The sequence below is a fragment of the Balaenoptera acutorostrata genome, chromosome 3 (genome assembly GCF_949987535.1).
Source record: "Balaenoptera acutorostrata chromosome 3, mBalAcu1.1, whole genome shotgun sequence".
In the NCBI taxonomy this organism is placed as follows: Eukaryota; Metazoa; Chordata; class Mammalia; order Artiodactyla; family Balaenopteridae; genus Balaenoptera; species Balaenoptera acutorostrata.
This window is the reverse complement of record NC_080066.1, coordinates 865,102-882,750: the sequence shown is the minus strand read 5'-3', so window position 1 is coordinate 882,750 and position 17,649 is coordinate 865,102. Positions and strand designations below refer to the sequence as shown.

Here is a 17,649-nt window from a genome sequence, read left to right as displayed (position 1 = left end):
ACAAGACAGCATATATTAGAAGAGCTAACACCCATCCTTCTCAAACTCTTCCAAAAAATTGCAGAGGAAGGAACACTCCCAAACTCATTCTATGAGGCCACCATCACCCTGATACCAAAACCAGACAAAGATACTACAAAAAAACAAAATTACAGACCAGTATCACTGATGAATATAGATGCAAAAATCCTCAACAAAATACTAATGAACAGAATCCCACTACGCATTAAAAGCATCATACACAATCAAGTGGAATTTATCCCAGGGATGCAAGGATTCTTCAATATATGCAAATCAATCAATGTGATACACCATATTAACAAATTGAAGAATAACAACGATATAATCATCTCAGTAGATGCAGGGAATCAGACTCCTTGACTTCAGACTATACTACAAATCTACAGTAATCAAGACAATATGGTACTGGCACAAAAACAGAAATACAGATCAATGGAACAAGATTGAGAGCCCAGAGATAAACCCACGCACATATGGTCACCTTATTTTTGATAAAGGAGACAAGAATATACGATGGAGAAAAGACAGCCTCTTCAATAAGTGGTTCTGGGAAAACTGGACAGCTACATGTAAAAGAATGAAATTAGAACACTACCTAACACCATACACAAAAATAAACTCAAAATGGATTAAAGACCTAAATGTAAGGCCAGACACTATAAAACTCTTAGAGGAAAACATAGGAAGAACACTCTTTGACATAAATCACAGCAAGATCCTTTTTAACCCACATCCTAGAGAAATGGAAATAAAAACAAAAATAAACAAATGGGACCTAATGAAACTTCAAAGCTTTTGCACAACAAAGGAAACCATAAACAAGACGAAAAGACAACCCTCAGAATGGGAGAAAATATTTGCAAACGAATCAACAGACAAAGGATTAATCTCCAGATCTCCAAAGAAGACATACAGATGGCCAAGAGGCATCTGAAAAGCTGCTCAACATCACTAATCGTTAGAGAAATGCAAATCAAAACTACAATGAGGTATCACCTCACACCTGTTAGAATGGGCATCATCAGAAAATCTACAAACAAGAAATGCTGGAGAGGGTGTGGAGAAAAGGGAACCCTCTTGCACTGTTGGTGGGAATGTAAATTGATACAGCCACTATGGAGAACAGTATGGAGGTTCCTTAAAAAGCTAAAAATAGAACTACCATATGACCCAGCAATCCCACTACTGGACATATACCCAGAGAAAACCATAATTCAAAAAGACACACGCGGGGGCTTCCCTGGTGGCGCAGTGGTTGAGAGTCTGCCTGCCATTGCAGGGGACACGGGTTCGAGCCCTGGTCTGGGAAGATCCCACATGCTGCGGAGCAGCTGAGCTCGTGAGCCACAATTACTGAGCCTGCGCGTCTGGAGCCTGTGCTCCGCAACAAGAGAGGCCGCGATAGTGAGAGGCCCATGCACCGCGATGAAGAGTGGCCCCCGCTTTCCACAACTAGAGAAAGCCCTCGCACAGAAACGAAGACCCAACACAGCCAAAAATAAATTAAAAAAAAAAAAATGTGGCACATATATACAATGGAGTATTACTCAGCCATAAAAAGAAATGATATCAGGTCATTTGTAGAGATGTGGATGGACCTAGAGACTGTCATACAGAGTGAAGTAAGAAAGAGAAAAACAAATATCGTATATTAATGCATATATGTGGAATGTAGAAAAATGGTGCAGATGAACCGGTTTGCAAGGCAGAGAGAGAGACACAGATGTAAAAAACAAACATATAGTCCTCAAGGGCGGAAAGCAGGGGCGGGGGGTGGTAGTGTGATGGATTGGGAGATTGGTGTTGACATATATATATACTAATTTGTATAAAATAGATAACTAATAAGAACCTGCTGTATAAAAATATAAAATTCAAAAAAAAAATTTAAGGGCCCCTGTGTAAGAGCTGAAATAGATTAAACTTAGGTGCCAACAGTTACAAATTTGTCAAAGCTCCCCTCATTTCTCAGCAATCATTCTAGGTTTTTTAAAGGAACTCAGTCTTCTAATGCATAAAATGTATTCTTGCCTTTGTGTTCCTTTGGTCATGGTGATGGGAAACGGACAAAATTATCTTGTATTAATAGAATATTACTGGTTTTACGGAATGAAAAACTGAAGCTGAATAGTTACGAGAGCTGTCTCTAGTTATGAGCAATCCCTTTGTTTTGTAGAAATTTGAATGGGTTGCGGGGAGCTGACTATTTGGAAGAAAAAAAAAGAGAGAAGAAGTGAAGGGAGCTGTGTGCTCCCTGAGGTCTTCCGGGAGCGCTGGCCCTCGGTCTGCACGACGCCTGGTTCTTTGCTCTGGGTGGTTATTACACACCAAGCTGTCAGAACATGGCTGCCAGCTTCTTGCTTTGCTTTAATCATAATTTATGTTTTTAGCAGGTATGTAACCTACAACTGCTGCTTGAAGTATTGAAGCAATTATGTTTTAGAAATTAAAGATTTTATAAAGCTAATGTTTGTTTGGGGAACAGAGGTTAGCTTTTGCGTGGATTCTATTTAATGATGATCCCACCCCCCGGTTTGACTTCATGTTACAAACACTGAAGCACAGTAATAGATGAATTAGGCACGCCTGTTTGTCATCTGTAGGTTTACAGAAACATGTTTAGGATGTTCAGTAGATCAGTTGCTGTTGAAATGATCCAAGTAGTTGAATGTCTCAGGTTGCTTGCTAGCAGGTGAGCTTATGTTCATTTGCTTTCGTTCCAGATTCACGAGAAGCTTCACTACTACGAGAAGCAGAATCCCACGCCCATCCTCCAGGGTGCAGCAGCCTTAGCTGGTGACGTAAGTGTGCCTTTCTGAGCTCAGGGGGACTCGTCCTCCGCGTCCCCTTGGGGGCAGGACTCACCCTAGTGCAGACAGAGGCGTGTGATCCTAGCAGTGAAAACCGAAAGAAGCTGCAAATATCTCCAAAAGTCCTGTCACCACTGAGTTTACGCTGATGCTAGGCTGATTTTCGTTCACTTTCCTGTCCTAAAGATTTTGCATGGAGATGACCGTGTTGTCCTGCCTTGGTAACTACGAAACAGGAATTTTAGTCTGTGCCTCTGTGGGGAGAGATGCTATCAGCTGCTAGAGTCCGAGAAAGTCACAGGCAAGAGAAAAGCTTCGGAGAAACAGAGACAAGACGGCTGTATCGCTGGCAGTCCTGAAACTGACAGGCGCTAGTGTAGGAATTAGGCGGACGAAATACGTAAAAAGTCAGGGTTGTTTTTTAAATGGATTGTAAAGCATAGTAGTGATTTATGGATATTAGACCTTTCCAAATTACCTTCATAACCGAAAAATAAATTTGAGCAGCAGTTGGCATTGATGGAGTAGTTAATTTCCTGTAGCTATAATTTTATTTTAAATCTGGGTCAGGGAACTAACTTGCTGTTTCTTACTGTTAACTTCTGGACTCAGATGAACTGAGCACAGACCTGGATGAACTACAGGGGACACTAAGCTGGGCAAGAAATACATGTGGCGTGGAGGCTGGTTTTAGTGACATCCTACAGCGTATCTGTTGTTTTTTAATCTTTTACGTTATTACAATAAAACAAACTATAGTTCCGTTTAGGAAGATATTAGGGCTGTAGGTATAATGAAAAAAAATTGACCATCTTCAAAGGTTGATTTTCTTTGATAATACCGTGTATTCTAGTTTAGAAAATAAAGCATGTGTAATGAATCTCCAAGTTGTGTGTTACCTGTTTAGTCCCCATTTTTTCCTTCCATTTCTACAGAGATTACAAATTACAAGGATGCTGCAATATACATGTTTTGTGAAGAAGCTTACCTCTGTTGCAGAACCAAAACACTTGACACTTGAGAGAGCCTTGAAAACCAGTTTTAAAACATTTATTGTTGAGGGTTTAGGGAAATATTTATTTATAAACCAATGTAATTAAGGCCCAGTCATGTTACAACAATATTGCAGTTTTTTTTAATTAGAGTTTTTATGTCAATATAAACTTAGCATTTTGTAATTCATCAGAGCAGTGTATTTAAATGTTTGATTCAAGAGTGCAGAGAGCCTTTTGTGTCATTTTGTAAGTTAAAAATTCTGTAAAAAAATGTTACCTTGAAAAAGGAAAAGCACTTTTTGAAATGTAATCAGTGAATATGTCAATTTTATCTGATTTTATTTTTTGTGTATAATTTATATTACACCCCTCGTTCAGAGAAAAGTCCTTTCCAGAGATAATAGCAATTATTTTTAGTTCGTTAGAAACTATAGGGACAAATGGAACTTTCATGCAGTGTTTTGAGAAGGGTTTTTAAATGAAAGTATATGTACATATTTTGCATTCCGTGCTGCATTTTTTCGTAATTCTAATCTTTTTTTCTATTTGAATCTTGCTTTTCTTCTTACGAAAATGATATGATCCTTCTTATAGCCTAAGGTTGAGTAGAGATTTTGATAGAGGCCTCTTAATGCAGAACACAAGGCAGGTTCCAAGCTCCGCCCCTTTCTTCTTCGGCTTCAGCTGGAACCGGCAGTGGGAATCTATAATCCTGGTGGTAGAGAACAGTCAGCATCTGCGGTAGCAGCATACTTGTCCACCTATTTATAAGTCATTTTATGATTAACCTATTTTATATTTAACAGACTGTGTAGGTAAACATAATAAAAGTTTCAGATCATTTGCTCTTTTAGAGGCATTCTAGTTCTTTTTACCCCAGCTCTAAACAGCAAGCTACTGTGGGTTTTTAGAAACCCTGTGGATTTCACCACCTCATTCAGAAGTTCTTTTTTCTGGTTTTTTTTTTCTTTTTTCTTTTTTCTTTTTTACAGTGTCAAAGCTTGACCCAGTCCTTTTTACAAGTGGTCCTTTGTCTGCATGCAAAAGACCATTTCGTAGATGAAGTGCTGGGATTTGCCCCCTGTGAAATAAATCAGAAGGTGATCTAGCTGATATGATTTCTTGAGTTGTACTCAGCGGAGAGCGTGGGCTGGGATCAGGGCTACTAAGAGCCTCAAAAGAAGAACAGTGATTGATAGTCTGTTTTCTTTCCTGCTGACTTGTGCTTAATCACTGAAAAAGTAGCAAGAGAGATTCTCAGTTGTCACACGTGGAGCTCCCCTTGCTCTTACTAACTGTTCTTCATGTCACTGTGATCTCCCATGCAGCTGGCGGAGGAGCTTCAGAACAAGCCACTGAACAGTGAGATCCGAGAGCTGTTGAAACTACTGTCAAAACCCAATGTGAAGGTGAGGGCGTGTGACACCTGTAATAAATATATCCGAAAAGGGCCACTTTCTGGGACTTCAGATGAATTTTGTTTCGAGCATCAATTTTCAAGTAAATGTATTTTCAAATAGTGCACAGTATTTTAATCGCCTACATCCCATTAAGGAAAAAGAGTTGAGCTTTTGATGATAATGTTGTGACAATCTATAAAATACTTAAATTGGGAAGCTCAGGATTTAAGTTGGCAAATATAATGGAGCTTCAAGGTCGTTTTTCTTTTAAATGAAGTTAAGAGAACAGGATACAGAACCTATTAGCGATTTTGTTTAGGTTCATTTTGCTTGGCTAGTTAATGGTGTGCCAATGTATTCGACAACAGTATCTATTTTTCTGTGGGACTGTCTCAGCATTCCTCTTCCGCTCCCCATTTCCTGCCCCCTCTTCTGCCCATTTGTGTTTTAATGCATCGTACCACATTTTACAGAGCAAAGCACTCTTCCAGTGTAAATACCAGTAAAATATTGGCAGATCCATTTCGAGTCTCTGTTTTTCTTACAAGTTTATCACTTATTTTTCCTCCAGGTGTGCTTAGTCAACGATGTGATTTGGAAATTTTCCTGTTAATTCTAATAAGGTCATTAATGTATTAAATCCTATAACTCATACATTTTGTACTTGATACTACCGCACTTGTATGTGAAATACTGTCCAGGAGTCAGAATTACCTGTAGATCAGTAATTATGTAATCAAAATGATCAGTTATGTCATGATTTCTGTTAAGCATTTATAGACTGTTGCATGAAAATGTCCATCTAGATGCAAAAACTGATGATTTATTTCTACCTTCTTTGAAAAATCTCCTTTGGAACTGTGCTATATATGGTCTTAAACTGATATTCAAAAAAGTAGTAAATAAAAGAGAGAGAACATGTAAGTAAATCTAAAGCACATGAACATATTTCTGCAAAGGGTAAATGAGCTATGATTAGTAATATGAGAGGAATTGACTGGCGCAGAGGAAATTGATGACACTTTAGTTCTAGAAGAATAAGGATCTGGGTAGTGCAGGAAGGTCGCTTGATGCTGAAGACGGAGTGCACAGAAAGTGAGCAGCTTGGAGAAGATTCGTGAATGCTCTGAAAATTTCTTCACTTTCCTTATACTGCACTTGGGAAGTTGACGTTAATCAGAGCATGGCAAGGGTACCCATGAGGCGCTTGGTAAGCTCCTTTTTGAGAGCGTTATCTTGGTTTGAGTTTTACAGATTACAGAGGAATGTTTCTGACCCCCCAGAAACAAAAAATCTGATTTTGGTATTCCGTTCAAGAGTGTTTGAAATGGAATAGCTAATAATAAAGAGGTTATACTGGATGGAAACCGGTATTTGGCGGGAGAGGGGGGTGTGATCTTAGGTGGTTATGCAATAAGAGAAGATATGTACATTTTGGTGTCTGCCCCAGGTTCCTGGCCCAAAGCTTATAAAACCCTAGTTAATTTCCTAAGTGATGAAACACTGGGAGCATCTGTTGTACTTGTATTTATTTGTCTTTGACCCTGTGCCTGACACAGGTCCCCTCCAGCCCTTGTCAATTTTTAAGTGGTAAGAGCTCTGGGAGCATCTTTTGTTCTAATGAGGTGACTCTGGGTGGGCTCCTGGCTGGGGGCTGGTCACCAGCAAGACCACACCAGGATTAGAAGCTTGGAATTTTCAGCCTCACCCCACCCCTGCCGCCATCCTCCAGAGAGGGGAGAGGGGCTGGAAATGGAGTTAAGAATGGATTACGCCCACGTGAGGAAGCCTCCCTAAAATCCCCAAAGTGTGGCGTTCAGAGAGCTTCTAGGCTCAGGGACACATCCATGTACCAGGAGGTTGATGCACCCACCTCCACGGGGACAGACGCTCCTACCCTCCAGACCTTACCCTGTGTATCTCTTCATCTGACTGTTCATCTCTGTCCTTTATCATATCCTTTACTGGTACATGTAAGTGTTTCCCTGAATCCTGTGAGCTACTCTAGCAAATTAATTGAACCCAAGCAGGGGGTTGTTGGAACCTCACATCTGCAGCTGGCTGGTCAGAAGTACAGGCGGCAGCCTGGAGTGGTGACTGGTGTCTGAAGTGTGTCTGGGGGCGGGGGGCGCAGTCTTAAAGGGTTGAGCCCTCAACCTGTGGGAGCTGACGCTCTCTGGGAGGATGACCTCAGAATTGGGTTGAACCTGGGTAGGACGCCCAGGTGGTGTCGCAGAGAATTGCTGGGTGTTGAGAAAACCCCTCACGCGTTTGGTGGTCAGGATTTTGTTTTGTGTGAGCAGTAAAGGAAGCACACGGGAGAGAAACACAGCAAGGAAGGAAAAACTCCTCCAGAAGGAAGAGAAATGTGGGTTTTCTTCCCTTTACGATGGCATCATGCAGCACCATAGGATGCAGCTTTTAATTGAGTACTTAAACTTTGTTATGGCAGAAATACCTCAGATGAACGATTTTGTCTGTTTTCACATTTACGTAGCAGTGTGACTAAGGAATGGTGAGAAGTCAGCATGAAAGGTGTATGTTCAGGAAATAATGCGTAGAAAGTGGGTGACATTGCAGACACTCGACTGTACAGTTGACAGTGGCAATTTCTAGTTCACCAGTCTTGGGAAGAAAATACTTTTCTTCCCAATTTGACCTAACATTTAACATTGCTTTCCTTGAAATCATTTACGTTAACCACCATCACTTTGAATCTCCCTTTTGAAGGTAATTACTTTAAGAAGTGCGGTCCCCAAATAAGTTTTAAGCTATTTCAGAATATGATCAAATACTCCTTTTTGTCTTGGGAATAAATGAAAACATTTGCTTTTTTTTCTTTTTTTTTAAGAGCAGAAGAAAGGCACAGTAGAATATACCATGTGTACATGAATTGTTCGTTGAACTGACAGTTAAAATATGAAAAATGTAATTCCAAGGGGTTAACTTGAATATTGCCTTTAAATTTTAGTGGATAAGGGAACTAATTATTTACTTTTTGAAGATTGCTCTTCCATTTAAAATATTTAATTCACAATACTGAAAGGAAACCTGAAATGTACCTCCAAAGTAATAATGATTTTTTAAAAACACACATAGGTATATACAACCAAGTGTGTAGCCAACTATGAAATGATAATACGTGGTTTCTATAGACAGCTCGTTTTGAAAAGCATTAAAACTTTCTTTGGTAATTGGTACGTGTCACCAGAGTTGGATCTTCATTCATTCATTCCTACATGAATTCAGCACCTACTCTGCCAATCCCTATAGCTAGAACTTGTGGAAGATGTATGAAGATACATGAAGATTAATGACGGTGATAGAAATAGTGGGTAAAAAGAGGGAACGCCCAGAAATAGTGTGGGACACATAGGAGTGGAGCCGGCGCTGAGGCTGGGTGCGGGCGGGTTGAAGGGGACTGCAGAGGAGATGGTCTGTGCCAGGTGACGCCTGAAGGCTGGTGTGAGGTGACCGGAGGGGCAGAGGAGTGAGGGATGAGTGGGGGGGGAGGTGAGAAATGAAGGTTTCCGGTATGAAGTCCTACAAAGGAAATAACTTGTCACATTTGAGGGCGTAAAGTAGACTTCGTATGGCTGAGCAACAGCGTGTGAAAGAAGGAGGGGTGGGAGCTGGGCAGTAGAGCTGTGAGTCGGGGCCGACCTCCCGGTTTACCCAGGGCAGCCTGGTGTTCGCCTGTAGTTCCAGTGTTGTTAATATTAATAGCCTCCCTCTTAATTTCAGCGGTTTCCTTATTTAGATGATAAATTATATGGCCACTCTAATTGCGAGCATATGAAAAGGTTTGAATTCCATCCTGAGAGCAGTAGAAAGTCACTGGAAGGATTTAAATAAGCAAGCGATGCCATCACTCTGTGTGTGGTATGCACAGCAGTTCCCCGGGTGGGAAGGCCAGCTGGGAGCCTGTAGAAATAATTTGGGGGCAGCGTGACTGTGGTCCTAACAAAGGATGTGAGGATGGAGACAAGGAAGTGGGGGATGGGTGGGATTGGATGTAAATTCAGTATGAGGTGTTGGGACAGCTGGTTAATTATTTGGGGAAAAATAAGAAAGACCTCTACTAGAATGAATTCCAAGTAGATTAAAGATGGAAGTGTAAAAATTGAACCATAATCATGGGATAGAGAAAAAGCATTTACAGCCTCAGGGGCAGATGGACACACACACACACATGAAAAGTTAAAAAAAACAATCCATACATGAGGTTGGAAGGAATAACTTATCTTTATAACCGATTTATGATATTGTCTTTAGTAAGATGTGATAGTTTATTACTCTGACTTTAATTTTTACCTTTTACAAAGTGACTTGATAAAATCTTTTGAAATTAAACAGAAAAGAATTTTGGATAATACATAACTGTGTTTTGAATCTAAATTTTAAAATAGAAGTCCCTATCCTTGTTGCTTTATTAGTGAAGATGAGCATCGTTTCATATGCTTAATGACTTTTTATTTCTTCTGTGAATTGTGTGTTCATATATCTTTAGGGATAATTACTCTTAATTGGCTGCATTACCTTTCATTCCTTTTTGTGTACAGAAATATTACAGATACATTTTTTCCCATTATAAGTAGGGTAATAGGATGCACTACTTACTGTATTGGAATACACCCAGTCTTTAAAACTTTGAATTGGTCAGTTGCCATATACAAAAAAAATAGTTATTATTACTCAATAATGTCTACAAAATCCAGTCTTATTGTCCAAATCTTACAGTCCAGGAAAAATAACAAAGTATAAAAGAAACCACATGGTGAGAAAAAGGTAATGATAGAGTCACAAGAGGCCTGCGTAGATGTAACAGACTCTAAAGCTTGCTGCAGTGGGGGAGGAGCACGGGCCATTTAGGGGGCACTGCGGAAGGGACGTTGGTCTCTACAGAGACTTTGTTTCCGGGGAAAGCAAAGAGAGTCATCAATAAATAAAAACCACTCCTAGGCATCCCATTGCCACATTAAAGGCAAATCATCCTCTCTGAGTTGTCATTCAGTGGCTCATTTTTGATAAAAGTGAGGTGACATCATCTCTAGAACATGGTATTATAATTTAGGAAGTCAGGGAAAATTTGGTAGATTTTTAAAAGGCAATAAAATAGAAAGATGTGTTGTAATTTTTCAGCTTTCCAAAACATTCACTTACCAGAAATTACTCACTGCCTGGGCATGCGGAATGGATGAGACTTCATTAAAGCATAATAAATGGCAAAGTTAAGCTTCCTTCTGGAAGAATAAATCAGTGTTACTCATCCTTATGAGTCAGACACTTAATTCTAAGGACCTGACAGATATTTAGAGCATAGAATTGACTCCAGGGGGTCTAAGGCAGGGAGAGCTTGGGAGCCCGATGAGTTACAAAGCCCAGTGTTCAATTTCCTGCAGATTCCTCTAAGCGACAGGTAAACCCATCAGCTGAGATCGGTGGCATATGGAAACACAATTTTCATTTAGGTACTGCCTCCTGAAAGAATGTCTGTATAGTGAAGAATAAAGTTGCTGCAGTTAAAACAGGAAAATGGAATACAAAGTTACTTTTAGTTGTCCAAAATAAAAATGTTGCTAACCAAAACTATTTATAAAGCAAAACTGTTAAAAATAATGAACTTGATATCTGTAAATTAAAGTATTTTTTTTGGAATCCAGATATGAAAGTACAGAGCTAAGGAGGGAAGATAATAGCTGGTGTTTTAACAATGCCTATCAACTATAGTATTCACTTTATTATGAAATATATTCATTAGCATTCCCTGTTATTCTTACCGTGTGCAAGATAGTTACCCTAGATACACAGATGACTGCCATTTCTGGTGCTCTTTGTTCCTCTTTATAGGTCCGTGTTCCCATCTGCAGTCATTCCTCTGGTCTGAAAGAACTTCTTATAACATTTTTGGTAATGCAAGTCTGCTGGTGATGAATTCCTTCAGCTTTTGTATGTCTTTAAAAAGTCTTCAGTATTCCTTCTTTTTAAAAGGTATTTTTGCTGGGTATAGAATTTTAGGCTGACAGTAGTTTTCTTTGAGTATTTTAAAGATGTTGCTCCATTGTCTTGTGGCTCACATTGTTTCTAAATGGAAGTGTAGAGTCATTTTTATCTTTTTTCTTTTGTCTGTAGTGTGGTGTGCTTTTTTTTTTTTTTTTTGGCTGATTTTAAGACAGTCCCCTTTTCACTGGTTTTAAGCAGTTTGGTGTTACATCTTTTCTGTTTATTGTGCTTGGATACATTGAGTTTCTTAAACATATGGGCTTTTTTGTTTCCATCAAATTTGGAATATTTTCTGCCATATTTGTTCAAATTTTTTTTAACACCTCTCCTGTCTTTGGAGATGCCAGTTAGGTGCTTATAATAGACCATTGAAGTCCCACAGCTCAATAAATGTCTGTTCATAATTTTTCATTATATTTTCTCTTTGTGTTTCATGTGTTTCAGTAGTTTTATTGCTTTGCCTACAAGTGTTAATCTTATTCAGTGTACTGAATGAAATGTATTTTCACCTTTATCTGTAGAAGCTTGGTTTGAATCTTTTTTGTACATTCCAAGTCTCCTGTTCAGCCCTTCTTCTAGCTTTTTGAACATTTGGAATTAGTAGTAATTGTTAATTTCCTTTTCTGTGATCTTTCTGTAATTTCAGGATTTGGTTCTATATAATTCTATCATCTAATTTTTCAGGGTTTAGTTTTATAGCTTTCTATTTTTCATCACTATGCATAGTAGTTTCTGATTTTTTACATGCCTAGTAATTTTTGATTGACTGTCAGTCATTGTGAGTTTTACTTTTTTTGATGCTGGATATTTTTGTATATGTATAGATAATATTCTTGAGTTTAAATCACACAATTAAGTTATTTGGAGGCTTGCTTTTAAGCTTTGTTAGGTGAGATCCTAGCAGCATTTAATCTTGGGCTAATTATTTCCTGCTATTAAGACAGTACCCCTCTGTTAACTCTCCTCAACGCCCTGTGAATTGTGAGGCTTTTCCTTGTAACTGGTGGGAACAGGAGCTATTCCTGCCCTGTGCAAGCCTTGGGGATTGTTTCCTGTAATGCAGGGTTTCTCAACCTTGGAACTATTTACATTTGAGGACTGGATACTTATTTAGTGGTGGGGAGGGGATTGTCCACTATGGTATCAAATGCCTCGGAGCATCTGGCCTCTGTGCACTAGACAGCAGTAGCCTCCCTTGAATTGTTACAAACCGAAAATGTCCCCAGACAGCCATATGGCTCCCAGGGAGTAAAATTGCCCTCAGTTCCGAACTACTGCTCTAATCCTTCCTGGCAGTTGTTCCGTATGCGAGCCTTGGCTAAGGACTCAAGGAGCTCTGTGTCTGTGCAGCTCTCTCCATTCTCATCCCTTCCCTGAGAACGTTAGCCCCTTGATCTCCCTGGGTTCCCAGCTCTGTTGTCCTGGGTTCCTTCTCCGCCTGACATAGCGGGAAGTTTGCTCTAGACAGGAAGCTGGGGCAGTCTTCGGGTTCGCAGTTGTTTCCTGTCTCTCAGTGGTCACTGTCCTTCCTTGTCTCATGTCCAGTGTCTTCAAAAACCATTGCTTCATTATCTTTTTTTTTTTTTTAAGTTTTCTCCAGTGGGTCCCTGTTAACTTCACCTTGGTTCTCATCCTCATTCTTGAACTGTACTTTTGCTGGATACACAATTCTGGGCTGACTGTTACTTTCTTTCGAAGCACTTTCAAGGTGTTTTAACTTTCTTCCAGTTATCTCACTGCTTGATCAGTCAGCTCTCAGTTACTTTTTTTTCTTTCCTTCCTGATGATCTGTGTTTTTCTCTCTGATATTTTTAAGAACTACTTTCTGTCTCTGGCATTCTGTCATTTCACTATGATGTATGTAAGCGTGGGTTAATTTTTATTGTTTCTGCTTCCTAAAGGATACATTGGAGTTCCTGAATCTTCAGACTGTGTCTCTCATCAGTTGTCAAAATTTTGCAACTATTATATCTTCAGATAATATTTCATCATCTTGATGATGCTGTTCATTGTTTCCCTTTGAAACTTTTGTTGGAGACCAAGAAAAGCACCAACCATAAAGGAAAAAAAATATTATTGGGTTCATTAATTTGGATCCTCTTTTGATCAAAGAACACTGATAAGAAAGTGAAAGGGCAAGCTACCAAATGGGAGAATGCATTTGTGGCACCTGTAACCGACAAAGGCTTGGATCCAGTGTGTTATAAAGAACTCTTACAAATCAAGAAGAAAAAGACAGATGGAATAGAAAAATGTGCAAGGATCTTGAACAGGCATTTCACAAAAGAAGGTATCATGATGAATAAAACCCTTGAAGACCGGTTGAAACTCGAAGCGAAAAATGGGACATTGGGTGTATCGGACACCACGGTTGGCAGCAAACAATTGACATTTACATTAAAGAAGTCAACAGCAGAAGAAGCAGCAGGAGGCTGAGAAACTGCACCGACAAGAGAGGAAGACCCTCCGCCGTTCAGCCGGTCACCTGAAGTCCAGGCCCCAGAGAGGATGGCCATTCCACTGAGTCTGGAACTGATCCCACACGTGATTCAGAGGAGCTCGCCTCCCCGACTTGATCATCGTTAGAGTGTATTATCCGCGCTGGGGACACACGCTCCTGAAGTCCACGGAAACCCTCGCTGCGTCTGCAGAGGTCAGCATCTGGCAGCGGGTCCCAGGCCTCTGGTCAGACTGCGGGGCTGGGCCCGCTGGCCGTGTAGTGCCCCCCAGGGCGCTTCTGTGCATTGTCACTCCCCGAGAACATGGTCCCTTTTCCCTGGTTTTAATCAAGTAAATGAGGTGGTGGTTTTGTAATATTGTGAAACATGCACCGTGACATGAGAGGTTCTCCTGTGCTGAAAACCGGGACTGACGGTCTTCCAGAAACTTTCTTGCACTGCCTGCTGCCATCCATGAATCAAGCACCCAAGATGCCATTCCTGTCTTGCCTGACGTGTGAACATCGGTCGTGTTTATGTTTATACGGATATGCTGGTAGCTGTGTTGCTTGTTTATGTGTTAGTGTGGGATTTTTTAAAGCGTATTTTTATACCAAGAGAATATAAAGTAATGGTAATAACAGTCTAAAACAGGAAGTGGAAGCTACTGGATATTCTTTTAACTTGGCAGAAGATTAAATACAGATTTTTTTTTAAATTCTGTTTCTTAAGTGCAATTAGAGATACACTGGCTGGAGAAAACGTTTCTAAAAAGAAATGCTTTCATTTGAACAGCAAAGAAAAAAGAAGATATCATGAGTTATAAGAAAGATGAAATTTCAGCCACGAGAAGGTAACACTGTATACTCAGAATGGCCATATTTAAACTACTACTGTAAACTGTTGGATCCCGTGGTGCAGCTAGAACTCACATAAGCTGTTGGTGGGAGAGTAGCTGGAACGACCACTTTGTCTCGTCTGCCTGTGTTGAATGACCTAGACTTCCACCCTTAAATATACTTAACCCAAATTTGTGTGTCTATGCATCAGCTGATGTGAAATATTTACAGCAGCACTGTTTATGATAGCCAAGAGCTGAAAACAGCCTAAATGTCCCTCAAAGGCATAATGGGTAAAGAAACGATGAAATATGTACATGTTGGAGTACTGTACAACCATGAAAAAGGAACGGCTACGAGTAACAGCATGGATGAACCTCACTAACTTAATGTCAGGGAAAAAAGGAAGGTCCCATTATGCGGTATTTAAATAGAGGCAAAACTACCACCTTCAGCGGAATAGAGGCCACGGTGACTAGGAAGGAGCATGTTTAGGGGCCCCTGGGGCGCAGTTAATGTTGTGTTTCTTGTTTGGGTGATATTTACAGGGACATATTCATTTTTGAAGATTCTTCATGCAGTATGCTTTACGAATTGTGTGCTTTTCCGTATGTATGTTATAGTCAATAAGAAAGCTTAATTTAGACACCATTTCTTCGCCATCTTGGAGCTTCTGTTTCAGTATATAGCAGATATTAAACATATGTACATAAAAATGGAAACATGGTTAAAAATTATGAGCATGTATGAAGGCAAAGAAGATGGTGCTATGAGATCAAGTAACCCGGGGGTCTACATTTATATTGGATGTTTTGGCCACGCCTCTGTGAGAAAGAAGCCGGGTATTTAAACTGAGTGAGGAGGGCAGTGGGTATGAGACAGAGTTGGAGGGTAAATTCAAGACTAGGACTTGCTCTTCATCCCAAACCAGTGGGTGGGTAGGAGAGCTCTTAGTAGACCCCTTACGTGACTTACTCTGAGTTTCAAAGTAATTACTCTGGACACACTGTGAATCAGGAATTTGAAAATGAGCCAAAGGTGAATGCAGGTGGACCATTGAAAGGCTCCAGGTAAAAATGCTCCGGGTAAAAGATGATGATCAATGATCTAGACCAAGGGTCTGCCAGCTTTTTTTATGGAAAAATGTCTGTTGCTTCTACTCAGTTTCTCACTGTAGCATGGCAGGCGCCGTAAAGCACACATCAGTGAACAGGCATGGCTGTGTTTCAGGAAAGCTTCACTTACGAAAACAGGTGGCACAGTTGGCCAGCGTCTGCTGTGGACTGGAGAGAAGATAACACATGTTAGCTTACATTTTGGAAGCACATTTAACAGGATGGGGGTTGGATGTTGGGAGTGTAGGTAAGGGGATTTCAAGGATGATTTCTACACTCTAGCTGGAGTAATCGGTGGATCATGGTACTGCTGATTAGGGAACAAATTAGTAAAAAGTCTAGACCCAGTCTCCCCCAGTATAGTGACATGTCACGTTTTTCTTATCTTTGGTCTCTAATGACAATATGACCGTTCTGTGGAGTTTTACCACCACAACCACAGTCATGACTAGAAATACTTTTATTCTTTTATACACATAGTAGTCGGCTATTACATCAAAAGTTAAAAAGTGAGAAAAATCACAGAAGAATGAAAGCTAGTCAGTTGTATTGAGCAGTTCTTTTTGTGTTTTCTGCTAACAGAAGGAAAGGAAAAAAAAAGACATGCGTCATTGTCTGACTCCTGCCAGCCCGTTGGCAGTCTATCTGTAGCCTCATTTTTCTCCCTCCTTTCAAAAGTAGCACTCCCTCACCGACCCCCCCAGCTGCCACTTCTGTACAGATGAACCTGAACCGGAGGACGCCCTGGTTAGCAGACGCTTTACGCTGACGCTTGCCGCACCCTGTGTCTGAGTAGGGTTGCCTCTGTTGTTCTACAGCTTCCCCTCGCCCCGTTTGCAAGAGGCTCCTTCCCAAGTAGTTGCCTTCTTACCGTTGCTGTGGCAGAATTGGAACATCAGTTTGATTTTCCTTCTACTGTAGTCAGATATAAAGCGCCAAACACGTCCAACTACTGTAACACTTTTTACCTTGGGCTTTGATAGGCTTTGCTCTCTGTACACGATACTGTGGCTCTGAGGAAGTATGATCCCGTGTTGCCTCCTATGCCTGATGATATTGATGATGAGGAAGACTCAGTGAAAATCATCCGTCTGGTCAAAAACAGAGAACCGCTGGTGAGTTCTGGTCTACATGTTATGCTCAGCTGTGAGTAGATATCCTGAGAAAGCCAAATCTGATGGGCACATACCATTGATTCCTCTCTTTAAAATACACTTCCTCTGTGTCCTCAACTTTGAAATAAATGGAGCATTCACACCTAAAGCATATGATTTAGAAAAATTAAAATGGAGCCAAATAAAATGGCAGGCATTCTTTTGGTTATAAATAGCAATAGTTTTTAAAATGTGACTGTTGACATTTATGAAAGACAGCATAACTATGTGCACCAGTTACAGCTGATTTGAGATTTAAAAGTGCAACTAAAAATAATTGCTTATGGCTTTTCTAGAAAGCTGATTGATTTTAAAGTGACGAGGAGAAATTAATCAGGTGTCTGATATTTCAAAATGTAGATGTAACCATTTGTTTTAGCCCCAGAATTTATACAGTGCTGAATCATGTCAGGGTCTGGGGTAGGCCGACTAATGCCTCGCACCAGCCTGCGGTGATGTCATGTCCTAATCTTCAGAACCTGTGGATATGTTACCTTAAAAGACACAGGGAGCTTTTCATGATTAGTTAAGGATCTTGAGACGGGGAGAGTCTCTTGGATCATCAGGTGGCACGAAGGTAGTCACGAGGGTTCTCATTAACGGGAAAGAGGGAAGCAGGAGGGTCAGAGGTACAGAAAGAGATGTGATGGTGAAAGCAAGGGTGGGAGTGATGTGACCAAGGGATGCCAGAAATGTCATATACTTTACATACTGATTATATTTAATCCTCACAGTTGGTACCATTTTTCTGTTTTTACAGACTAAGAAACTGATATTCAAAGAACTAAAGCAACTTAACCCAAAGTAGCACAGCTACTGAGTGATAGGACTCAGATCTAGACTTGACTCTCTTTCTTCAAACACTAGTTTTTTC

At 40.3% G+C, this 17,649-nt stretch overlaps 1 protein-coding gene across 3 annotated transcripts in view; it reads left to right on the top strand.

Annotated features, from left to right (window-relative positions):
* MPP7 (MAGUK p55 scaffold protein 7) overlaps nt 1–17,649 on the top strand; it is a 217,015-nt gene that overhangs the window by 96,069 nt on the left and 103,297 nt on the right. For all 3 annotated transcript variants that reach the window (XM_028168064.2, XM_057544611.1, XM_007188420.2), the window contains exons 3-5: nt 2,745–2,822; nt 5,155–5,235; nt 16,605–16,736. In XM_028168064.2, the coding sequence (XP_028023865.1) occupies nt 2,745–2,822; nt 5,155–5,235; nt 16,605–16,736 (291 nt within the window). The remainder of the gene's footprint in view (nt 1–2,744; nt 2,823–5,154; nt 5,236–16,604; nt 16,737–17,649) is intronic.